Here is a 19,841-nt window from a genome sequence, read left to right as displayed (position 1 = left end):
TTGTGTTGTGTAGCCTTGGAATGTCATTATTAAATATTCAAAATATCTTACTTCCTAGAACCTTGTCCCTAATGAAATGCTTTTTTGTTGCCCTGCCCCCCTTGTTGTTCATGCTTCACCTGTTACGAGGTATGGTATATTTATAACAGTAGAATTGTTCTGTTACTGAAACTTTCTTGCCAGAACTGGAAATTCTCTGAACTAGGTAGAGTAAGAGAAACTACCTGAAATCATGGAAGGGCTTCCTTTGAGGGAGGGGTAGTTTGCATTTATGTGCCTTAAAGTGCTGTGGCTGAAGTGCAAGGAGGAGATGGGTCTAGTCTCTTCCATTGGTAACTTACTGTGAAAGGAGGTTTCCCAAACTGCAGTTAGAATTAGAAATTTAGGAATACAGTCTTCTCTAAGGTGAATTTGCTTTGATATCTGATGTTCTGAATMATCTGTACTGTGGTTTACAGCAACCCAGTACTTTCATTTGCTGGGCTATACAAATAACTTCTACAACAGATGTCTTCTACTTGAATTACTACATTTTCTTGCACAAGAAAAATTACAAATTTGTTATGCCCTACTTTAAGTGGCCTATCTAGCAGTAAATAGGACAGTAGAAGAATTTTTTTTCCTCCTTTTCATTCCAGCTTTTTTTTAAGAGGGAAAGGAAATGAAAGGACTAAATTCTTGGATGCCATGAGGTAATGCTGCTGATGGGCCAGCAGTTTTTGCCAGGAGTGAAGCTCGGCAGTCTGAGCTTCAAACTCCAAAACTCCAGTGGAACATCATTCTCCCTAGTCTCAGCATTCACAAACTGAAAACAAACTGTACTGTCCCTCTTCTCAGAGGAGTACAGTTGACATATGTTCCTCCTTGCATTCATCTCCATTTTCAAATTACATTCTCAAGTTAAGATACTCCTCAGGAGATAAAACTGCTGTACTTGCTCAGCAGACAAGTAACATGTATTGGGACAAAGTGTATACCTTCAGTTCTTCTCTCCCTCTGACCCCCTACCCATACTTAGTCTAGTGCTCCTGATTTGTGTGTGGAGGGAGGAGTAAGATTTACTGTTGTAAGACTTGTTGTTATTTTTTTTTTCTATAATAAGGTTGCATTTCACTAAATAAGTTTGGAGCTGTTTGGTGGTACATACTATTAAAATGCTATGTTAAACCTACTTCAGGTGTAGGTTGCTGGATGCACAGTGTCCCTTACTCCTAAGTGCTGCAGAGCTAATCATAGGGAAGAACCCCAGTTTGTGGAAGTGTGGTACCAACTGATAAACTCCAGCTAAGTGCAGTAGAGGAAAAGAGCAAGAGGCCATAAGTGGAACAATAAGGTAACCAAGACTTGGAGAACGGAATGAGAACCTGTCACTGACTCTGCCTGAGGTTTGGAGGAAGCTAAGCTGGTAACCTGGTTTCTGTATGCCTAGCTACTGTCTGCAGAAAAGTCTTGAGTAGTGTGAGAAGCTTGTATTCTTGCCCAGTCTTAACTGTAGTTACTAGAAGCTTATACATTTATATGTACACACCATACATATACTATAGCCAACTGTGTGCGTGAAGGCTTTGCTTCTTTTCTTGGCTTGTTTGTAACTCTTGAGTTTAGAGCAGGTAAAATATTCTGTTAGGAAGAATAAAATTCTTTAAACAAGGGGCTATGCATGTCAAAATACTTAAGTGTGTTGAAAAACGTGAAGTAGGGGAAAAAGCAGTGAAAAATACTACTAAATTGTGAAGCTGCTCTTTATCATGAGAGTTAACTTGTAAAGTTCATATACAGTTGGTATGAACAGATCTGGTCTCTTGAAACTGATATAATGGCTCTTTTGAGAACAACAACAAAATCCTGAGGTGTATACTTTGAAATTATTCTGCCACAAATGAAGAAAAAGTTTCTTAACTTATTCTTTTGTTACTTGTTAAATTTTTAGTACTTTACTAGGTCAGCGCAAGCAATGGGGAAGAGAGCAAACAACCCTTATCCTAACTTCTGTGTAGCTTTTAACTACAAATTGTATTTTATCTGTAAGTAGAACTATTTTAAACAGAATGAAGCTGTCCCAATTCAATCAGTGTGAATCTGATCAATGATAATAGATTTTTTTTTTTTAAGCACTTAAAAACTTTCTGTTAAAYGTTAGGAACACTACAATCGCATGAGGATTAGAGGAAAAATATTAAAGTGTTTGAAACGTTACAATCATGAGGTTTACCTTCTGTAATGTTGAACTGTTACTATAATTCTTTGGAAGTCCATTTCAGCATGTCAGAGTAGCATGATGCAATTTTAATATTAAGAGCATCATAGCTAAACTGTTAGTGTTTAAAAAACACCTTGGTGTTCATTTCACTAGATGCTGTCTCCTTCAAGCTGCAATCAGTTCCTGGCAGTTACTTACGTTAAACTTGGATGTTTGATGAAAGTGTTCAGATCAAAGTTTGAGAGTCAAAACATCTTTATCTGCTTTGTATAGGTATGTTTTTTTTTTTTTCCCTCAGATTGTAGGAGGAAGTGCTAGGGGGTAGATCCTTAGAACAAAATTCTCATGGGAGAGAATGACTAGCTAACCTGCTTTTGGCAAATGGAAGCCTCCACCTGGATGCTATTTGGATTCAGAAGTTTTTCTACAAAGCAGTGCATAAATTAGAATGACTAGATAGTTTCTGTAGGTTGTTAGGATATGTCTGAAATAAGTTAATTATAGCTTATAATAATGATTGGGTTTGCAGAAAAATGGAGTGGAGTAAGTGTGTGCTCTGTGCCCTCCTCCTTGGGAGGGAGGGCTGGATGAATAGGCACATGATGTGCCAGCTTATGTCGAGATGTTAAAAAGGGGTCATCGTGTAAGTGTGTGTCATGGTTAAAATTGTGTCTAAGGCTCACTTTGAGCACTCACCTGCAACTCACCTGCAACTTGCMTTGATAAGAACTTCATACAATTGCAACTCCAACTAACATGGAAGAAGAAAATCAGAGATGGTGGTGGTGGAGTATGTCAAAGTATTTCATGTATTAAGTGCGCTTGTGTAAAGCTGTTTTTTTTCTCCTCACATTTATGTGTATAAACACCTCTATCTTGTACTTTGATCATTGTTCCTTTTTATCTTGAACAGCATTGGCCAGAAACTAGAAGGGTTAAGCAGTCTCTACTTCTGCTGGCAGATACAGGCTGYTGTATATCAGTGAACAAAGCCTGCTCATAGGCACATGCCAGAACTTGAACTTGGTACAGTCATTCTACCCTATATATCATGAAAAACATCTATGTGCAGCTGGTACTTGGGCTGTTGAATGTAACAGGAGAGCAATAATTGTATGGCAAATCCATAGTTGCACATGTTAGGTTTTACTAGAGCTAATAATTTAAAGGAAAATATAGCAATATGGGTTAAAGATTTCTGCAGTTTTTTCTGTATTTGTTTCCAGAAAAACAAAAACATCAAAAGCAAGCTTGCTGTTGCTTCAAAATGAGCTGTATGGAAAAACTTAAGCTGTCTTGCAAGATTACAAACAAGCAGTAGTCTCTCCCTAGATGATCATTCCCCATGCTTTATTGCTTGCATTATCTCATATTATAAAACAAGCTTCACTTTCAAAGGACTAAGAACATAATGAAATCAGGCCTTCAGAGATTGAGTTCCTACCATGACGTAGGAGTTCCTTACAACTAGGAAGCAAGAGATGGATGGTGTGACTTGTGCTATGGAGCAGTTGAAGTGATACAGGTTCATCTGGATTAATTTTATAGTGCACATCCACTTCCTTTAACAGATCYCAGGGACAAGAGAGATGCTATTTTAATCAGTTGACTAAGTAGCCATGACAACAGCATTACACTTAGCATAAATAAATTGGTTGGAATGAAGAAAACAACTATTTAACAGTGATTTTATATTAAAATACTTTGAAATTAAGTCTTAATCCTTGTTAGCAGGGAACGGGCTAAAGTATTTGATGTGTGAAGTAGCTTTTTAACTATTACTAAAACTRAAGTGCTAAACTTGTGAAGGGAAATGGTATCTTTAACTGTTCAGACTTAAGTATTTGGACGATGAAGTTTATAGAACTTGTTCAGACTTAAAATAGATACTCACTGCTTTTTTTTGTAGGTCAAAGTGAAACTTGRGAAATGAAGGGAAGAGAATCAAGAACACTATAGAGTTGAAATCTGAAATACAGATGAACATTTGTTTTGCATTTTCATAGTGACTTAACTTTTTAGATGTGAATGTTGCAGACTATAACTAGACATCTTAATACTAAAATTTCAATAGAGGGTGAGTTCATAGATGTGGAGGCTGCTGCCAACAGTTAGCTAGGGCTAATTTTATTTACTAGGTAAAATATGCTTACACTTGCAGACAGTAGATTTTCCGTTACCAGAGTTGAACAGAACATGGGTTTTCAACGCTGACAAATTTTTAACAAGGTATAGGCACTGTGTTATATTCTTGATAGGCAATTCTTGTGAGAGGAATTCCAGTGAAAGGGTAGTGAGCAGACCAGTTGTTTCACAGGTCTTTGTCTCCATAGTAAGAGCTCTGAAACTTTTTTTTAAAGCATTCCAAGTTACTACTTATCTTTCCAGCTAATGCAGTACAAAATCAATTTGGCTGGCTACTAAATTCATCTCCCTTCTCAGTCCTTTGACTCCATGGCCACTTATGTTCTTGCTGAGCAGCTTAGACCTACCTGCCCAGAGGAGAGTACTGGTTTGTGGTAGCACTTCCCTAACCATAGTTACTCCCCCACGTAGGATTAGTGGTTAATGCATTTTCTCAGTCTGATTCATCTGAGGATTAGGTTATGAAGCTAGCATTTTTGTGACTTTGACTCTTTCCTACCACTGCTGAAGAACAGTGAGAATCTAGCTTTTAATTCCTCCAGCTCACTACTACTTGATTTTACTTAGGCTCCAACGCAGATTGTGGAGGTTGAGTTTTAGAGCTGGCAGTGAGGCACAGCAAAAATATTATACATGTTGACTTACATTCAGAAAATAACAGCAACAGAATCTGGACAGCTACACCCTACATGCAGTTTGTCTTGGAGGCATTTTGTCTATAAGTAGTACAATATTTTCCACCTAGAGCCGATAGGTCAGTGCATAAACCTTTGTTATTTTCTGCCACAGAAAAATTAAAAAAAGCCTGTCTGCCTTCCTGAAGTATGTATAAAATGAGAGTCAAGTCAGCCCTCTAAAAGTAGTTCCATGGTTTGAAGTTTGGGCTTCTGGAGAGGTGTGTGTGTTGCAAAATCTATTTTTTTATTATTATTTTTTATGTTCATAGAATGGTAAGGTTGGAAGGGACCTCTGGAGATCAACTAGTCCAACCCTCAGCATAGCCCCATGCAGGGATTGAACCCGTGACCTTGGCATTAGCAGCACCGTGTGCTCTAACCAACTGAGCTAAATCTGCCCAACTGAGCTATTATGAGCATATATGGAAAGATAGATGGGAGGATAATGATCCTTTACAATAGTGTTTCTTAGGTGTTACTGATCTTTACCTGTAACATCTCTGCCCCTATCCTTGCCCTTCAGATAACATTTTTATTTCAGTCAACTATACAACATGTCATCTTGGGGACCCACACCAGTATGATCAGATATTTGAGAATGCCTGCAATTGATCACTTATAATTTGCACTAACATGCAAGAAATGTTAACCCTGAATTCTAATACAGCTTTGGCTGGAGAGTTTACTTTCTGAAGGAATTTCTTTCTGCAGATTCCTGTGTGTGCATTGCCCTTATGACTCAGTAATAATCTGAAATGCAAGTCTGGAGAATGAAKTTGCAGCTGCTCCTCCACAGCAAAGAATGCAAGGACCAAGCCTGCTCAGAAAGTCATCCTTGCATTTGTTCAAAGGCAGATGTACACAACAGGGGAAAGTACTTAGGTTTGTTTTTTTGGTTTTTTTTTTAAAAAAAAGTTACACCATGCATACTCTGGAACTTGCATTATTTCATCTAGCAGACAACACTGTTTAGACTTGCAATATTGACTTAATATATCAAATTCCAATTAAGAGTAGAAGCATTAATGTCARCCTCCCTCCCCTCTATTGATGTAACAGAAAAACAGGAGCTGTACTCAGGACTACAGCTGACATTTTGACCCTAAAACAGGCATGGCAGTAAGCCAACTTGAAAAATACAGAATTGCATCCCAAATTATTTCCTACAAAGAATATGATTTTAAAGTAGAATACTAACCAGAATTTTCTGGAGGATGTGCCATCATAAAGAATGAGTGTTATGATAGATGTACTACACTTTATTTTTAACTTCCAGTTTCTTAAAAGTTATTGAAAGCTTGATCAGAGAGATGCCTGCTTTTAAGAAGACATAGACATGGTGATTATTCATTAGATCAGTACACAAGAATTTATTTCCTGGCTGCAATGAAAAGTTCCAGTGACATGCCCTAGCTTTCCATCGATAGTATAGATGATATATTGACAATGCCACCTCATTTTACTTTTAAGACAATGAATTATTTAGATACGATAAAGGACTGTAAAACACAATGGGGGAAAATAATGGTATGAATCCTATTAAAGTCTGCTATTCTATCAGAGATCCTTACCAAGTTCTTATCAATGTAAATTCCACTGGAATTATCATGAAGAGCTGAAGAAAAACCCTTAGAATTACAGGATGTAGCTCAACTCACAAATGATTTAATAAATCATCTTTGAGCACAGACTATTTTATAATGTTGTATGTGCTGTAGTTAAATCTTAACACATGTCAGCCCAAGACATCAGTGATGAACTATACTGATAGAGTAAGAATTCCCCACTCACTGCAACACTATACTTTATACTATACTATCAAGAACAAACTTACACGAAACTTTAGAGTTGCAGCTTGATTTCTCAGAACGCTCATTTGCTGGTCACTTTCACAAATGCACAAATAATTCTTAAATTTGAGGCTCTCAGAAAAGCTTGTGGTTGACATTTGCTGAATATATTGGATCTAAAAAACAAATTGGAAAAAAAGTTTTATAAAATCCAAAATAAAAAAGGAAGTGGAAGATGGATACCACCCGTATGCAGGCCTATTCTTGGAAATCTTCCTAGTCATTCTAGAGAGAGTGTGATCAAGGCTCTCAAACTTTTGATCCTACTCATTTGTTATTTGTCGAGGGAGTAGGGAGGCAGAGAATACTAAAGTTCATAATTGAAAACTAATTCAAATGAATCACCAAGTTAATGTCTGAAACAGGTTCCTCRAAGTGATTCACTCCATGTAACCTAGGTAATTATCGTAGGATAGCACAAATCTCCTGGAGATGCCTGTCCCTCTCTGTGGGTTGTAGAAAGCACCTAGACTACTAATTTTTAGATGTGTGAAGATAAATAAAATACATACATACATAAAATAATAAAATATAATAAATAAATAATATAAATAACAAAATATATCTTATTCACTCGACCATGTAACACTGAAGTAAAATTTGTTACAACTCTGTATAAGCACATGTCTGTCATGGAAGGGGGTTTACTCAGGCCTTGACTCAAACTCTGTGTGTGATTCAAATCACTATAGGTGCCACTACTAGAGGAACTAGAGCCTTACTACTATGTCCTAGTTACCTACTTTAAGGACCAGAAAAGTACCTTTTTTTCTATGCACTAGAAAAGCTAACTACAGCACAATAATTCACTTAAAGTTAGTTATTGTCAATGACTTACAAGCTGCTAACTTAGGCTCTTAAAAAAAAAAAAAAGTCCTGGATATTTCCACAAACAAAATAAAAGCATTGAATTATTGTATTATTATTGAATTATTGTATCCTCAATGACTGTAACAGTCTATGCTGAAGCTTTCCAGAAGATATTAATTGCCTACAGAAGGTATTCTGTAAAGAGCAAAACTGCTTTCTAGCTGGTTTATTTAGGACAGGAACAAAATTAAATTAATCCTGACCCAAAACATCCACCTAGAGATCAATAATTAGATGGGGCAGTAACAGTAAAGGTTTAATTCTGTAATACTGACAATTCTATCTCTATTTGTTTCTGTTCTGTATCTATTTGTTCTGTTCTGTATCTATTTGTTTGCAAGTCATCCTGTTGGCCAGGACTTCAACCTTAGTAATAACAAAATTGTATGTTTATATTCTTATCTTTCTAAATTATTTAAATTAAATCATTAAGAACAGAGCTAGAGTGCTTTCACTAGCCTATCTACTTTGAAGGAGGAGAAAGTAACTAGAAAAATATACACCAGTTGTAACATGTTTGGGATGGTACAAACTATAATTAAGCAAGAATGAAGTAAGATATAATCCATGCTCCAAGGACCTTGTAGATCAGACAGAAAAGGYCAAATTACAGAAGACGTAGTCTCCTATAGTGAGTTAATGGTGAAATGCATAAGGGGTTGAGAATTTGTATGAGCAACATCAACTCAATCTGTATGCTTCTATTTTTGTTGATCAAGTGAATTTTTTTGCCACGAGACTACACATTCTTTCCATCCGATTATAGAGAAAATAAAAGGATTACAGCCAATATAATTAAGTTTAGCAAAATAATATGTTGTACCGATTATTAGAAACAATAACCATAATTATGACGACAGCAATAACAAATACTTAGTTTTAAGGTAATAGCTAGAGATCCAAATAAGTCTGGCTTCCATTATTTTAGGTACATTACAACTTCACTAAGAAGCTATCCTGGCCCAAAGTAGCTTAAAGTCTATTCAAGTCTCACAAATAGTGAAAGGGGTAAAAACATCAAATGATTGTTCCACAGCCTAGATGAACCTCACGTCTCCTGGTTGACAATCTGTAGTCCACCTACCTGTAGTCTGCTATGTTTTCTCACACAAGGGGATGACCATGTGGACTAGCACTCATGGACAGAAGTACTACAGGTTTTCAGTATACTTACCTTGAATTTCTCCCCTCTATATTCCCATATTAGGTATTCCCTCAGATAATGTCACCAATCCAAACCATCTTTCTTCACAACTTTTGATTTCCAAATTCATTTACTGTAAGTTAGGTATTACGATCTACAAAGTAGATCACCACAGTACTAAATTATAAGGGCAGAGAACCTGCACGAAAGAAAGTGCAATTAGCAATTTAAATCTGTGCGGGAGAAAAAGACCTTGATGCAACAAACATCATAAACGCAACTCTGGGTAAAAAAATAGACAAGGCTATAGTAAACACGACTCTATTACAGAAAACTAAACAATGTCAGTTTAAGAAGAATATAACAAATACATTGTATGTAAAATAAACTTGTATTTTCAAAATGTTTTCTTCTTCAAAAAGCACTCTACAGACTCCAGACTCCATACAGTAGCTTCTGTGGTGAGACTGACATCATAGGATGAGACTGTTATACCAGATTGGAAAAGAATGGGAACCTGGGAACTTCCTCTTGAAGAATTACCATCTCCCTGCCCTCTCTCTCCCCTTTCAATCCTCAATCTTCCCAGTTAAGCTCTTAAAGAATCAGTCTTCCCTTGCTTTAAACAGTGAAAAAATTAATGCAAAAACAACTTATTCCCAGAAAGAGACTCTCCCTTATGAAAACAATTGGTATAATTTTAATTGAAGTGCTCCAAGCATAGGTCTTTCATTGTCCAAAGCACTTCATGGCAGYATGTTCCAATATATGTCTGCATCTTTCTTCTATGTTGATAGACTGCTGTTGCTTGCAGAGTTAAATACATATTTAGAAAGAGAATGAATCAATTTACACATAGCAGTGTGTAAAGAGCTTGATATTTAGAATTGACAGTTACCTCTTCCCACCAAATAGTGAAATGGAAAGCAGCTCCAGAAAAACTTCAGCAGGAGGATTAACAATGTACAACAGTTTAGCCACTTACTTCATCTTGAATTACACTTGAATTATTTGTTCTGTGAAGGGCCTAGTCTAGAATTCTAGGATCAAGATAGACATTCTATCAATCACTTGCAAAATGTGAAGTGTACCCAGATCCTCTTTCACTGTATTGTACAGAAACTACACTGAAACATGAGGAGAGCAAAATGCTACAGCACAGAGCTCAAAAGAAAGCGCTCTTTTTGTACAGTCATGTAACCCATTAGTGGAAGCACTATGGAAACTAGGAAGAGAACACTTGCCTTTCTCCTACAGCAATGCAGTATTACACTTCTAATTCCAAGCATTTTATTCTGGAATAAATGACTATAAATAAAGGAATGTAATAGCTACATACTAATTGCCTGTTTCAGAAGGGAAAGAACGCAGCCACAATGGGATGACAGCAAGATTATTCCTCACTCAACTTTCAAAAAACAAACACTAGAAAATATGAATTAAGCTAAAACACAGCTTTGTCTCCAATTACAGAGAGCATGTGATTTTTGATATAACCTCAGTTCTCCCATTAACCCCTCTCAAACCAAATGAAAGTAAAAATGAAAGTTGTCTCTCCTTTTCTTTTGGCTGATTACAGGGGTCGTTTAGGTTCACAGCTTACATATCACACATTTCAAGGACATTTTCAAGTCATAACCACTCCTGACAGTGGAAAAAATGTTGTTCTTCCTCAGATAACATTTGTAACATAGAAACTCCTTTTCCTTCAGTGAGTAAGCATACTTCTCTCCAATTGGAAATCAGCTGTGAAGACTCTCTCAGTCAAAGACTATTTTTTCTAGAGACCTAACTCCTTCTACAAAAAGATATTTTGTTTGCTATACACAGTGTATACCCACGAATGCCAAGACATTCAGAATCACRCTCATGCTTTCATAAGGAAGACACAATCTGCAACATGTAGCAAAGGCTATGAAAGTGAAGATGTATTTGAGGCAGAGGTAAGTTTTTAAGATCCCATATAAGGACACGCTGAGTTCTGTAAGTGCTATACATTTTCTTTCCYGCTGTCAAAAGCTGATAATTCTCATATGTTTGCCAGTGCTACTAATGCTCCATTTGTTTCACCTTGCCAGTGTTATTTTTCTTTAGTTCCATTCACTTCCTTGCACTTCACAGCTTCAAAAGTCAAGTAGTAGTTTGGCATCAAGAGCACAGACCTAATCTATCCGCTGCTGCCTTTGGATTCTAGGATTCTAATGGAGATGAGCACCCAGCTGATGACAAACTTTCTTGGTAAAAGCATGATTTCCTACAATGGCCACAGATGTTCCTCAAGCATGTGCTTTCAAAGCTACTTCAGTTCCAGTCTTACCATGTGGCAAGTCTTCTACCTAAATGCCTGTGTCATCAACAACAGGACTAGTGAACATTCAGGTTTGCTTTAATACAGATTGCTCTATTCTCCTACTCTTGATGTTACCAAGCATGTAAGTTTTAGGTAAGATTGCATACATGTGCTTGAGACCAAACTGAGCCAGGAAAAAGATGTCTCAACTGTTTTACATTCTACTTGTCTGCTATGGTTACCAACAGCCCATAAACATATGACAAAATATACACAATGAGAGCAGCTAAAGCTCGCAACAAACCAGAAATAGCAGCATGGGAAACATTTTTCAGTTAGTATCAGGAGTACTATCTAGACCTTTTAAAAACAGAAGAGCATGATTTTGGCTATATAGTCTATTAAACAACAGTAGCAATACACTAGCCACATCTCCATGATCTCCAAGCAAATGCTTAGCTTATATTGGACTTAATCATTAGAGTCTGCAATAAAATCGCAAATTTGTCTGCAACAAATAAGCAACTGATTTTGTTCATGAATGCATAATGTGAAAGGACTTAATTCCAACGGACATGTATGAAACTAAAAATCAAATTCAAATTACTTACTCAAAACACATCCCTTTGCCAAGTTTAACATTTTCAGGTTTTCTGCTTACATTTTTTAAGGAGTAAAATAAATCACTCAATGCAAATGAGTGGTAATAGTTTATTGCGACATTGGCAGCTTTATCAAGTAATATCAAGTTCTCTACATTTTTTTTACCTGTCAATTTAAATATTTTATTTACATCTGTATTGTTTGTTACTTTAAAAATTTCTTTAATATTTGCATCTTCTTACCTGATTTAGCACTAGAACAGAGGAAAAAGAACAAAGTCTTGAAAACATAAGGAGTTGTGTATCATGGTAAATCTATTCTTTAATAGAAAAAAAACCCTCCCTACTGATCTTTATTCAGAATATAAATACTCAAAGATATTTGTACCATCTGGTAACACATTTTGAAGATCTACCTGTGCTTTTTTTTGCATGTATAAACACAGAACACACAAATTTTAGCCATACTGGCACCATCTAAACAAAGATATAATGTTCCATAGTTTTTACATGCATTCTATCCTTGGTATGCTGATTATAGTATAGGGTTTCTGTTCTTYATCTACAACGGTTTCAATTTAAGACTACACCATAAGCCAACTTAGAAATATCCATTAATTACTGATAGAAAGAATCACTGGAAGAAGGTTTCACAACAGTTTACTAAAACATTAATTTTTTTAAATCACAGTTTTCAAATATAAAAGTTGGATTTTCCCTATAACTGAAATATATTTACATGAACACTTTAAAAAGATGGTCTGTGATTTAGATCTAATCACTGTCATCTGAGCCACCTTCGGACCCATCATTGTTGGATCCTTCTGGTTCAGACTCATTGCCAGATCCCCTACCAGAACCCTCATTGTCAGATCCTCTCTCAGAATCCCTGTCCGAGTCAGCACTGCGAGAAGCTGGGCGAGATTCATTTTCTGAACCACCAGAACGGCTTCTCCCTGACTGCACAGACTCATTGTCAGACTGTTCCGAATCTGACCGCCTCCTTTTTCTGGCTGACCTGTCACTGTCAGAATCTTCATCGGACGGGTGGACRCTGGACCTTCTCGGGCTACCTGGCTCACTACTGGATTTGTTTCTGTTATCAGAATCACTGTCAGAAACAATGCGTTTGCTGTGTTGCTGTTCCCCATCTTCTGAATCACTGTTGCTAATCCTGGCATGTCTGTAGGCGGAGAAATAAAGGGGAAAAAAAGGAGAGAGAGAAAAAAAAAGTATCCTATATTAAAAGATGATATACCTTGCTTAAAGATAAAATGAGACACCAGGATTTCAGTAATGCTAGCATTATTAAAATGATAATGGTAATCAGAATGATTTGGCAAGACCATATGGACTATCAGGTAAAAGAAAAGATTGAATATGGGATCAAGAGCATGATTACAGTATGACATCTTTGAAACATAAGAGGGAGAGGCTTCGGTCCAAACAATATTGGAAAGATACAAAAGTGACTCTTTATGACAAGACTAAAGAAGCTCATGCTTTGTTTCCATGGTACAGCATTTCAAACTACAGCAACTGCTGATTTTTTTTTAACAATAACTTAAWTAGTGAGATAACAACTTAATAACTTAAATTCCTGAGAAGAATTTATCAGGTCGGCAAGTTGAGAAAGTCACAGCATATGTAAATTGAAGAAACTTTTATCAAGTAAATTCTTAATATTGCACCAGCATGATGAAGCTGCTTAATATACTTAAGATCATTCTGTTCAGACTGGGCACCAAGATTGCATATGCTTCCTTAATTATGAACAGGATTTCAAATGCACGGAAGACAACACTGTAGTTTCTCTTGCATGTGTGCACTGACACTTTAGTATGTCAAAGTTAAAAAAAAAAAAAAAAAAAAAAAGAAAAAGGCTCATACCCTTCATCAGCAATTTTGAGTTTATCCTCATCAGAAGAATCATCACTCGATGAAATTATGGCTTTTGATTTGATTTTTCCTTTCATTGAAGGAGGCAGACGCTCTGGCTTGGGCTGTGAAGGGAGGGGAGGGGGAAAAAAAATATCATAAAGGGTTGCTTGTTCATGTGGCTGGTTAAGGTAGAGAGGCCAAAGGTAGGGACAGATGCAGAAAATTAGGCATGCTTTTAACAGTTGCTTTAAAGTAATTTGATCAAAATTTAACATTTACTATTACTTTTTGTGGATGGCTTCAGAAACATCCTTTTCCTCCTTAAAGCAGCTACAGCGAGAGGGGAGGACAAAAATAAGCCCAAAGGTAGTTTGCTAAAAGACGTTTTGTCGTAAATATCAACGTTAATGAATATCTCTCAAATAGTATAATGCTGAAGTCCAAATACACATTTAGAAAATCATCATTTAGTGTTTAACTTACAGCCTTTTTCTTCTCTGCTTTCGGTGGACGTCGTTTTTTTGGTCTTGGACCGTTTTCATGTTCTTCATCATCGCTCCCCTCATCCGCTTTCTGAGGTCTTAAACAGAGTCATGTTTTATAACATGTAAAGCATATCATTGCAAGAAAACTTTTGACATTTATCATTATCTCAAGAAACAGCTAGTTAATCAAGTGTTATTCATACTCTTCTTGCATAGGACCTATTTAATTTTTATTTATACGTGCACATTATAGCATTTATTCATGTGAGCTTATCAACTGCTCATTTTTTAAGCTCTTATGAAAGACTGCATTAGGAAAAAAAAAAAAGAAAAAGTCGTACTATTTATCTGGAAAGTCTAATGCATCAGTTACCTTCTCCTCTTCTTCTTCTTTCTCTCTCCTTCCTCTTCTTCCCCATCTTGTTCACTACCACTGCCCTTCCTCTTCTTTTTCTTTCGAGACATGGGTAGATCTTCATCGCTGTCATCATTGACAAACTCATCGAATTCCCCTGCTCCTTTTTTGGAACGCTGTAATAAATTGAAGTCCCACAATATAGCCTATTATTCACATTCCCGTAAAAGCTACAAGAAAACAAGTTGAAATAGATTTATCTCAACACATTTTATAAGATGTGAAAATACAGACCACTGCGTGTTAATTTTCCCATGATCTCTAGACTGTTATCAAAACATCAATTACAAAATGAACATAAAAAAAAAACTCCTTATTTGAAAAACTGAGTAAAACAGATTGYGGTAATGCCACCTTGTTTGGAATCTTTAAGGGTTAGCTTCCAATTTTTACATTTGAATATTTTATCTGTGCGATTTCACAAAGTGAAGCTGAGGGGCTTGAAATTCCTAGCTTATGTTACTTCCAGCGATACTATCCAAAATGGGAAAATGAAGACAGCAAGAAGGAAGAAATGAAAAATTATGATAACAGTAATTTGTTTTACCCTTCCTCCACCACCACCACGTTTTTTCTCCTTTGATCCTTCTACTTCACCAGTGAACATCAGAATATTCTTCGTCTTCTCCACATATTGAGCTCTTTGTTCCAGAAGTTTCTTCTGTTCTTCTTTTTCTCTTAGGCGCTTCTCCTCCTGAAACAGAGAAAAAAAACTAATTATTACTACTGTATTTATAGCGTCTCTAGGATTGTAATTTCAGGCACGTAAATTATTTATTGTCAAAAAAATGGAAAAACAACTTTTGGAAGTTTATGTTAGAGCAAAATGCCCACACACAGCAAAAAAGTTCTCTACTAGCCTATGCTGAAGTAGGTAAAAGATCTGAAGAACTGTTCTGAGTTGCACCAAGTGCTTCTTCCTCTAGCCTGCTAGTACAGAAGTCTAATGACAAATCTTCCAGTGGCACAGATTTTATCTCATAAAAAATAAAATAAAAATGAAATAAGGCTACATGGAAGAAAGAATGAATACTACCTATCAGATAGAATATTTTCTGCCAATACTTCTTATATCCAAGAAATACGACTGCTAGGTATTTTATCAGTAACGTCAGGTACCATCACAGAACAATAGCGGCACACACATACTTCGTTTAAAAACATGAATGTATAATGCAACTGAGTAAAACCTGCTCTTTAAGTAGTTTTTGGCGAAGCAGCTCCTTTTCTTGCTCTTGCTTGGCACGCAGTTCTCTCTCTTCTTCATCCTGTTTGCGTGCCCGAGCCACATGATACTGGGCTTGGCTCAGTAAGTCAGAACATTGCCTACGAGATTCAATGTTTTCAAGTAAAGGAAGACGGCATGAACATACTACAAGGCAAAACAGTTTTATAAAAGGCAGGTATCCCAACACTACATGTTCACACTAGTGACAAAAACAGGCTACCTGAAATAGTATATTTGAAGATTAGAATACTACAGATTTTTTTGAGCAAACTAAAGCACCCTCTAGTAAGTTAATTTATCTTTAAATTGCGATGTACTTTTTCTGAACACATTCTTTTCTTTTTACATTTAGCCAATTCACATACATAAAAACTTTTACACGTAAGAGGATTTATCTCAACTCATCTGGACAGCTTCAGAAATATGATTAATAAGGACAATTTAATCAGAACTTACTAGTAAACCTGATCAGAAAGGCAGCTATTCCATCCAAAGAAACCTATCTACATAGGTGCTAAGGTTGCATAAAGCGCTCAAGTCTCATGGAATATTAAACAAGGCGCTTTCAATAATCCTTTCTGAGTTGATGTTACAATGACATTTCTTTTAATACTAAGATTCTTCTCAATACAAAGTGATTTTAAAGATAATCATTTAAGATGTATAGTACATTATTGCCAGTAGGTGTTACTTGTATATGATTATGGAAAACTTAAGATTTAAGAGCGTGCTATAAATAAAATAGCATGCATTGAGCGAAAAATCTAGGTACAAGATAAGCTCACAAGGCAACTTATTTAAACAGGCTGGTGTATAAACAGGTTACCTGCCCTGAGCAAAAGTTAAAGTAGACTAAATTCTGTATAACAATTTTTCTGAGCTTCAGATAACTGACCCCCTTTAGTCCCCTATGAGCTACCACAAATCTCAGTAAAAGTACACCTGTTCTTAGATTTTATATTTAAAGCCAAACCAGCAGGAGTTAGAAAAGCTCTTTAAATAAATTTTGTCTCGCTCCCTTTAACAGATTTGCTATTAAGCAGCTGAAGTTTTGCTGACTCTATCTGATGGCAGACACCATACTTCGAGTTTTATTGGGGAAGAATAAAATAAGAATATTCCACTTGAAATCTGAATGATTAGGGTTTTTTTATTATTATTATTATTATTTTATTTACCTGGCTTCCGTAGCAGCAAGCGCTAAATCAAATCTCATTTTATCACCTACTTTACTTAGATAACTGAAGTACCTGGTGGAAAACAACAAATAAAAATCAAACAGAACTGGCATTATCCACATATTTATTATAATTCTGTCTCAAAATTAAGCATTTATATCTGAGTTAAAAGAAAAAATCCTCCAAAACTCAACAGAAGAGGGAACCTCACTCTAGAAGTGAACAATAACCCAGAAATATCAGGATGAAATCTCTGAAGTCTCTTCAGAATTTATCTCAATATAAAAGAATTTAATAATTATACAGGTCAGTTTCATCATGTGGTAAACAGTTTAACAGAGTTAGAATTAAGCAAGAAACAATAGTACATCCAGCAAACTACTGGCTAGGCAGATGTTTGGTTAAATTATACAGAAATGCTGTGTAATTTAACAGTTAGTTTAAATAAGTTGTCTGATTTAGTAGGTTTCAGCGCATTATCTATAATACAAAAGTTTTTGCATAAGTGCTGCAGTACTAACAAAAACATTAGTCACTTCCATATACTGTAACCCTCATAACTGGAAGTTGGAGCTCAAAAATAGAGGTCTAGCAAAGGAATTTCTGAAAACTTTCTCTATATACTCCTAACAAACTTAGTAAGGACCCAGAAAAGACTGGTTACCAAATTCAGATTCTTCTCTTTGCACAGTCTAATCCTCAAAGCCTCTGCTGACAACAGACAGGAATTCTACTCCTTGATGCACTGGTTCCTTGCAGTAAGTAGACTGCTACCCCATTAGATTTATTCTGAATCTATCACAGCTTAAATACTTGAAATCAGCATAAGAAGGCAAAGAAACGAAGTTATTTTTTAAATTCTTCCAGAACAAATGCCTTAACCTACTCTACAGGCCCTTGCAGATACAATATATCTCCAAGCAGGCAGATAAGCTAGGACAATCTATGTTTTAAAATTAGTTTCTCCAATCTGTTTACAGGAAAAGGATCTCCCAACTATTTGAAGGTTGCCACAGTTTCTTCCCACATTCCAACACAGAAAGATTTTTAATAGAAATGTTTTTGTGCTACACTGAACTCAAATTCTTGAGCACCTAAAGGAAACAACTCCTCCCTCAACTTTTCGCTTACAGAAARTATTTTCCAAAAGTTAAATAGGACAGATATCTGAACGCTCAGTAAATGGGTACCAAATACAAAACTTTCATGCCATTTTCTCAAGGTAAGTGACAAGCTTCTAACTGAACTTGTAAGTTAAAATTTGTTGTTGAATGTATAATCTGCATTACACACAGCACTAGATCAGTAAAGTGCTCAATTGTATGAAAGACTTTTTTTTTTTCATTGAAAAAAATAACTTAAACACCTTTGCACCAAAGATGTGTTTTGGTCAGTACTACAATGTAGTACCAACCAGTGCCAAAGAAAATGAAGAGCTGATCTCAGGTCGTATAATTCCCGGCACTATAAATATTTGAAAGATAACATCTCTCCTGGATATAAGAGCACAGCTCAGAACGCATAAGCAAGCATCAACTACATCAATGTTACTTAAGAGCAGGATTAAGACTTGAAAGCACTAGGATAAGGAAAAACTTCTGCTCAAAGACTGTGACAATTTGACTAGATGAAACTGCTGTTTTCTTCCCATAAAAGATAATTTTCTTGTTTTCAAGAGAACTAACAGATCTTGAACAAGCTTAAGAAACAGTTTCAGTTCAAAAGTTTTGAGGGTGCTTAGGCTTTGCTTGCCTACTAGAATGCACAGTTAGTTTTCAAGAATTAATAGTCATCAACCAGGCTTGTACATGAAACAAGCAGATTTGAGATTCAAGTTAAGACTGTTTTGAAAGACAGCTTCACAAAAAATGAACATTTTAGATTAGGAGAGTATTTACAACATTTTCTCCAACTATGACCTTCCAAGGTCATAACAATACAGAACCCTTCAGGAAACATGTATGGGCCACTTGGCCAAATAAAACTGGCTCTGGAGAAAGGTCTGAATATTTTGTGAGGTCCAGTCTTTGTTATACCATTAGGAATTACAGAATTAAACACAATGTTTCATAAGAGACAATCACTCTTCTAATCAGAATTTAGGACTTAACACTGCACACTTTACTATAAGAAAACACCAAGAATATAATGATTAGAAATAAGACAATTTTACCTGTGAGCTAACTCCAGTTCTTTCACAGCATTAAGAACCTCCTTTAGATTACTTTTTTCATCTTTCAGGACAGAGGTAGCTAGTCTTTGCAGCACTAAAGCCACATTAAACATGAGGACTGTATCACTTGGCGCTACATGTCTGGCCTGTTAATGAAAAGAACATTTTAAAGATACGCTACAATGTCCCATACAAGTATACTGATGTGACCTACAGACAGTAAGCACCATTGCTGCAATTACAGACTACTGTACAGAAACAGACACAGAAATGTGCATCAACTTAAAGTAATTTTATTTTGCAATACATGATGTTATATATTCATACCTTCAACAAAGTTTGTTTGCATTCCTGTAATTTTCCACATTTGAAGAGGGCCCGGGCCAAATACAACAGCACTTCTGTGTTTTGATGCTTATAGAACTTTCTGAGGCAGTTTTCATACTGAAATGGAGAAATCAAATTAAGAGGTTGACAATGATCAGTTATTATTTTAATTATTTTATAGCTAACTCAGGTAAATTCTTCTATTCCTGGAAAGTATTACTGCTTAAAAAAAAAAAAAAAAAAAACTATTCCATTCCAAGTACCTGATTTTTTCTGAGAACTGGCTCCAGAAGGCTCTCTAGATCTTTAAATAAAAAGCAAGATACTCTGCAAGTGCCATTTACCATAACAAAGAACACTAGGCAAGCTCATTTCA

At 35.9% G+C, this 19,841-nt stretch overlaps 1 protein-coding gene across 1 annotated transcript in view; it reads right to left on the bottom strand.

Annotated features, from left to right (window-relative positions):
• Positions 1 to 11,873: 11,873 nt before the first annotated feature.
• CTR9 (CTR9 component of Paf1/RNA polymerase II complex) overlaps positions 11,874 to 19,841 on the bottom strand; it is a 23,182-nt gene continuing 15,214 nt past the window's right edge. Inside the window, exons 17-25 of the mRNA XM_085317237.1 lie at positions 19,466 to 19,582; positions 19,139 to 19,284; positions 16,966 to 17,037; positions 15,750 to 15,885; positions 15,107 to 15,253; positions 14,518 to 14,675; positions 14,143 to 14,239; positions 13,669 to 13,781; positions 11,874 to 12,961 (exon numbers count right to left, since the gene is read on the bottom strand). Of these exons, the coding sequence (XP_085173363.1) occupies positions 12,553 to 12,961; positions 13,669 to 13,781; positions 14,143 to 14,239; positions 14,518 to 14,675; positions 15,107 to 15,253; positions 15,750 to 15,885; positions 16,966 to 17,037; positions 19,139 to 19,284; positions 19,466 to 19,582 (1,395 nt within the window). The 3' untranslated portion in view covers positions 11,874 to 12,552. The remainder of the gene's footprint in view (positions 12,962 to 13,668; positions 13,782 to 14,142; positions 14,240 to 14,517; positions 14,676 to 15,106; positions 15,254 to 15,749; positions 15,886 to 16,965; positions 17,038 to 19,138; positions 19,285 to 19,465; positions 19,583 to 19,841) is intronic.

Source organism: Rhea americana, unplaced genomic scaffold (assembly GCF_003343005.1).
Source record: "Rhea americana isolate MKP2758 unplaced genomic scaffold, rheAme1 scaffold_49, whole genome shotgun sequence".
Taxonomy (NCBI): Eukaryota; Metazoa; Chordata; class Aves; order Rheiformes; family Rheidae; genus Rhea; species Rhea americana.
This window is presented reverse-complemented; position numbering and strand designations above follow the sequence as displayed.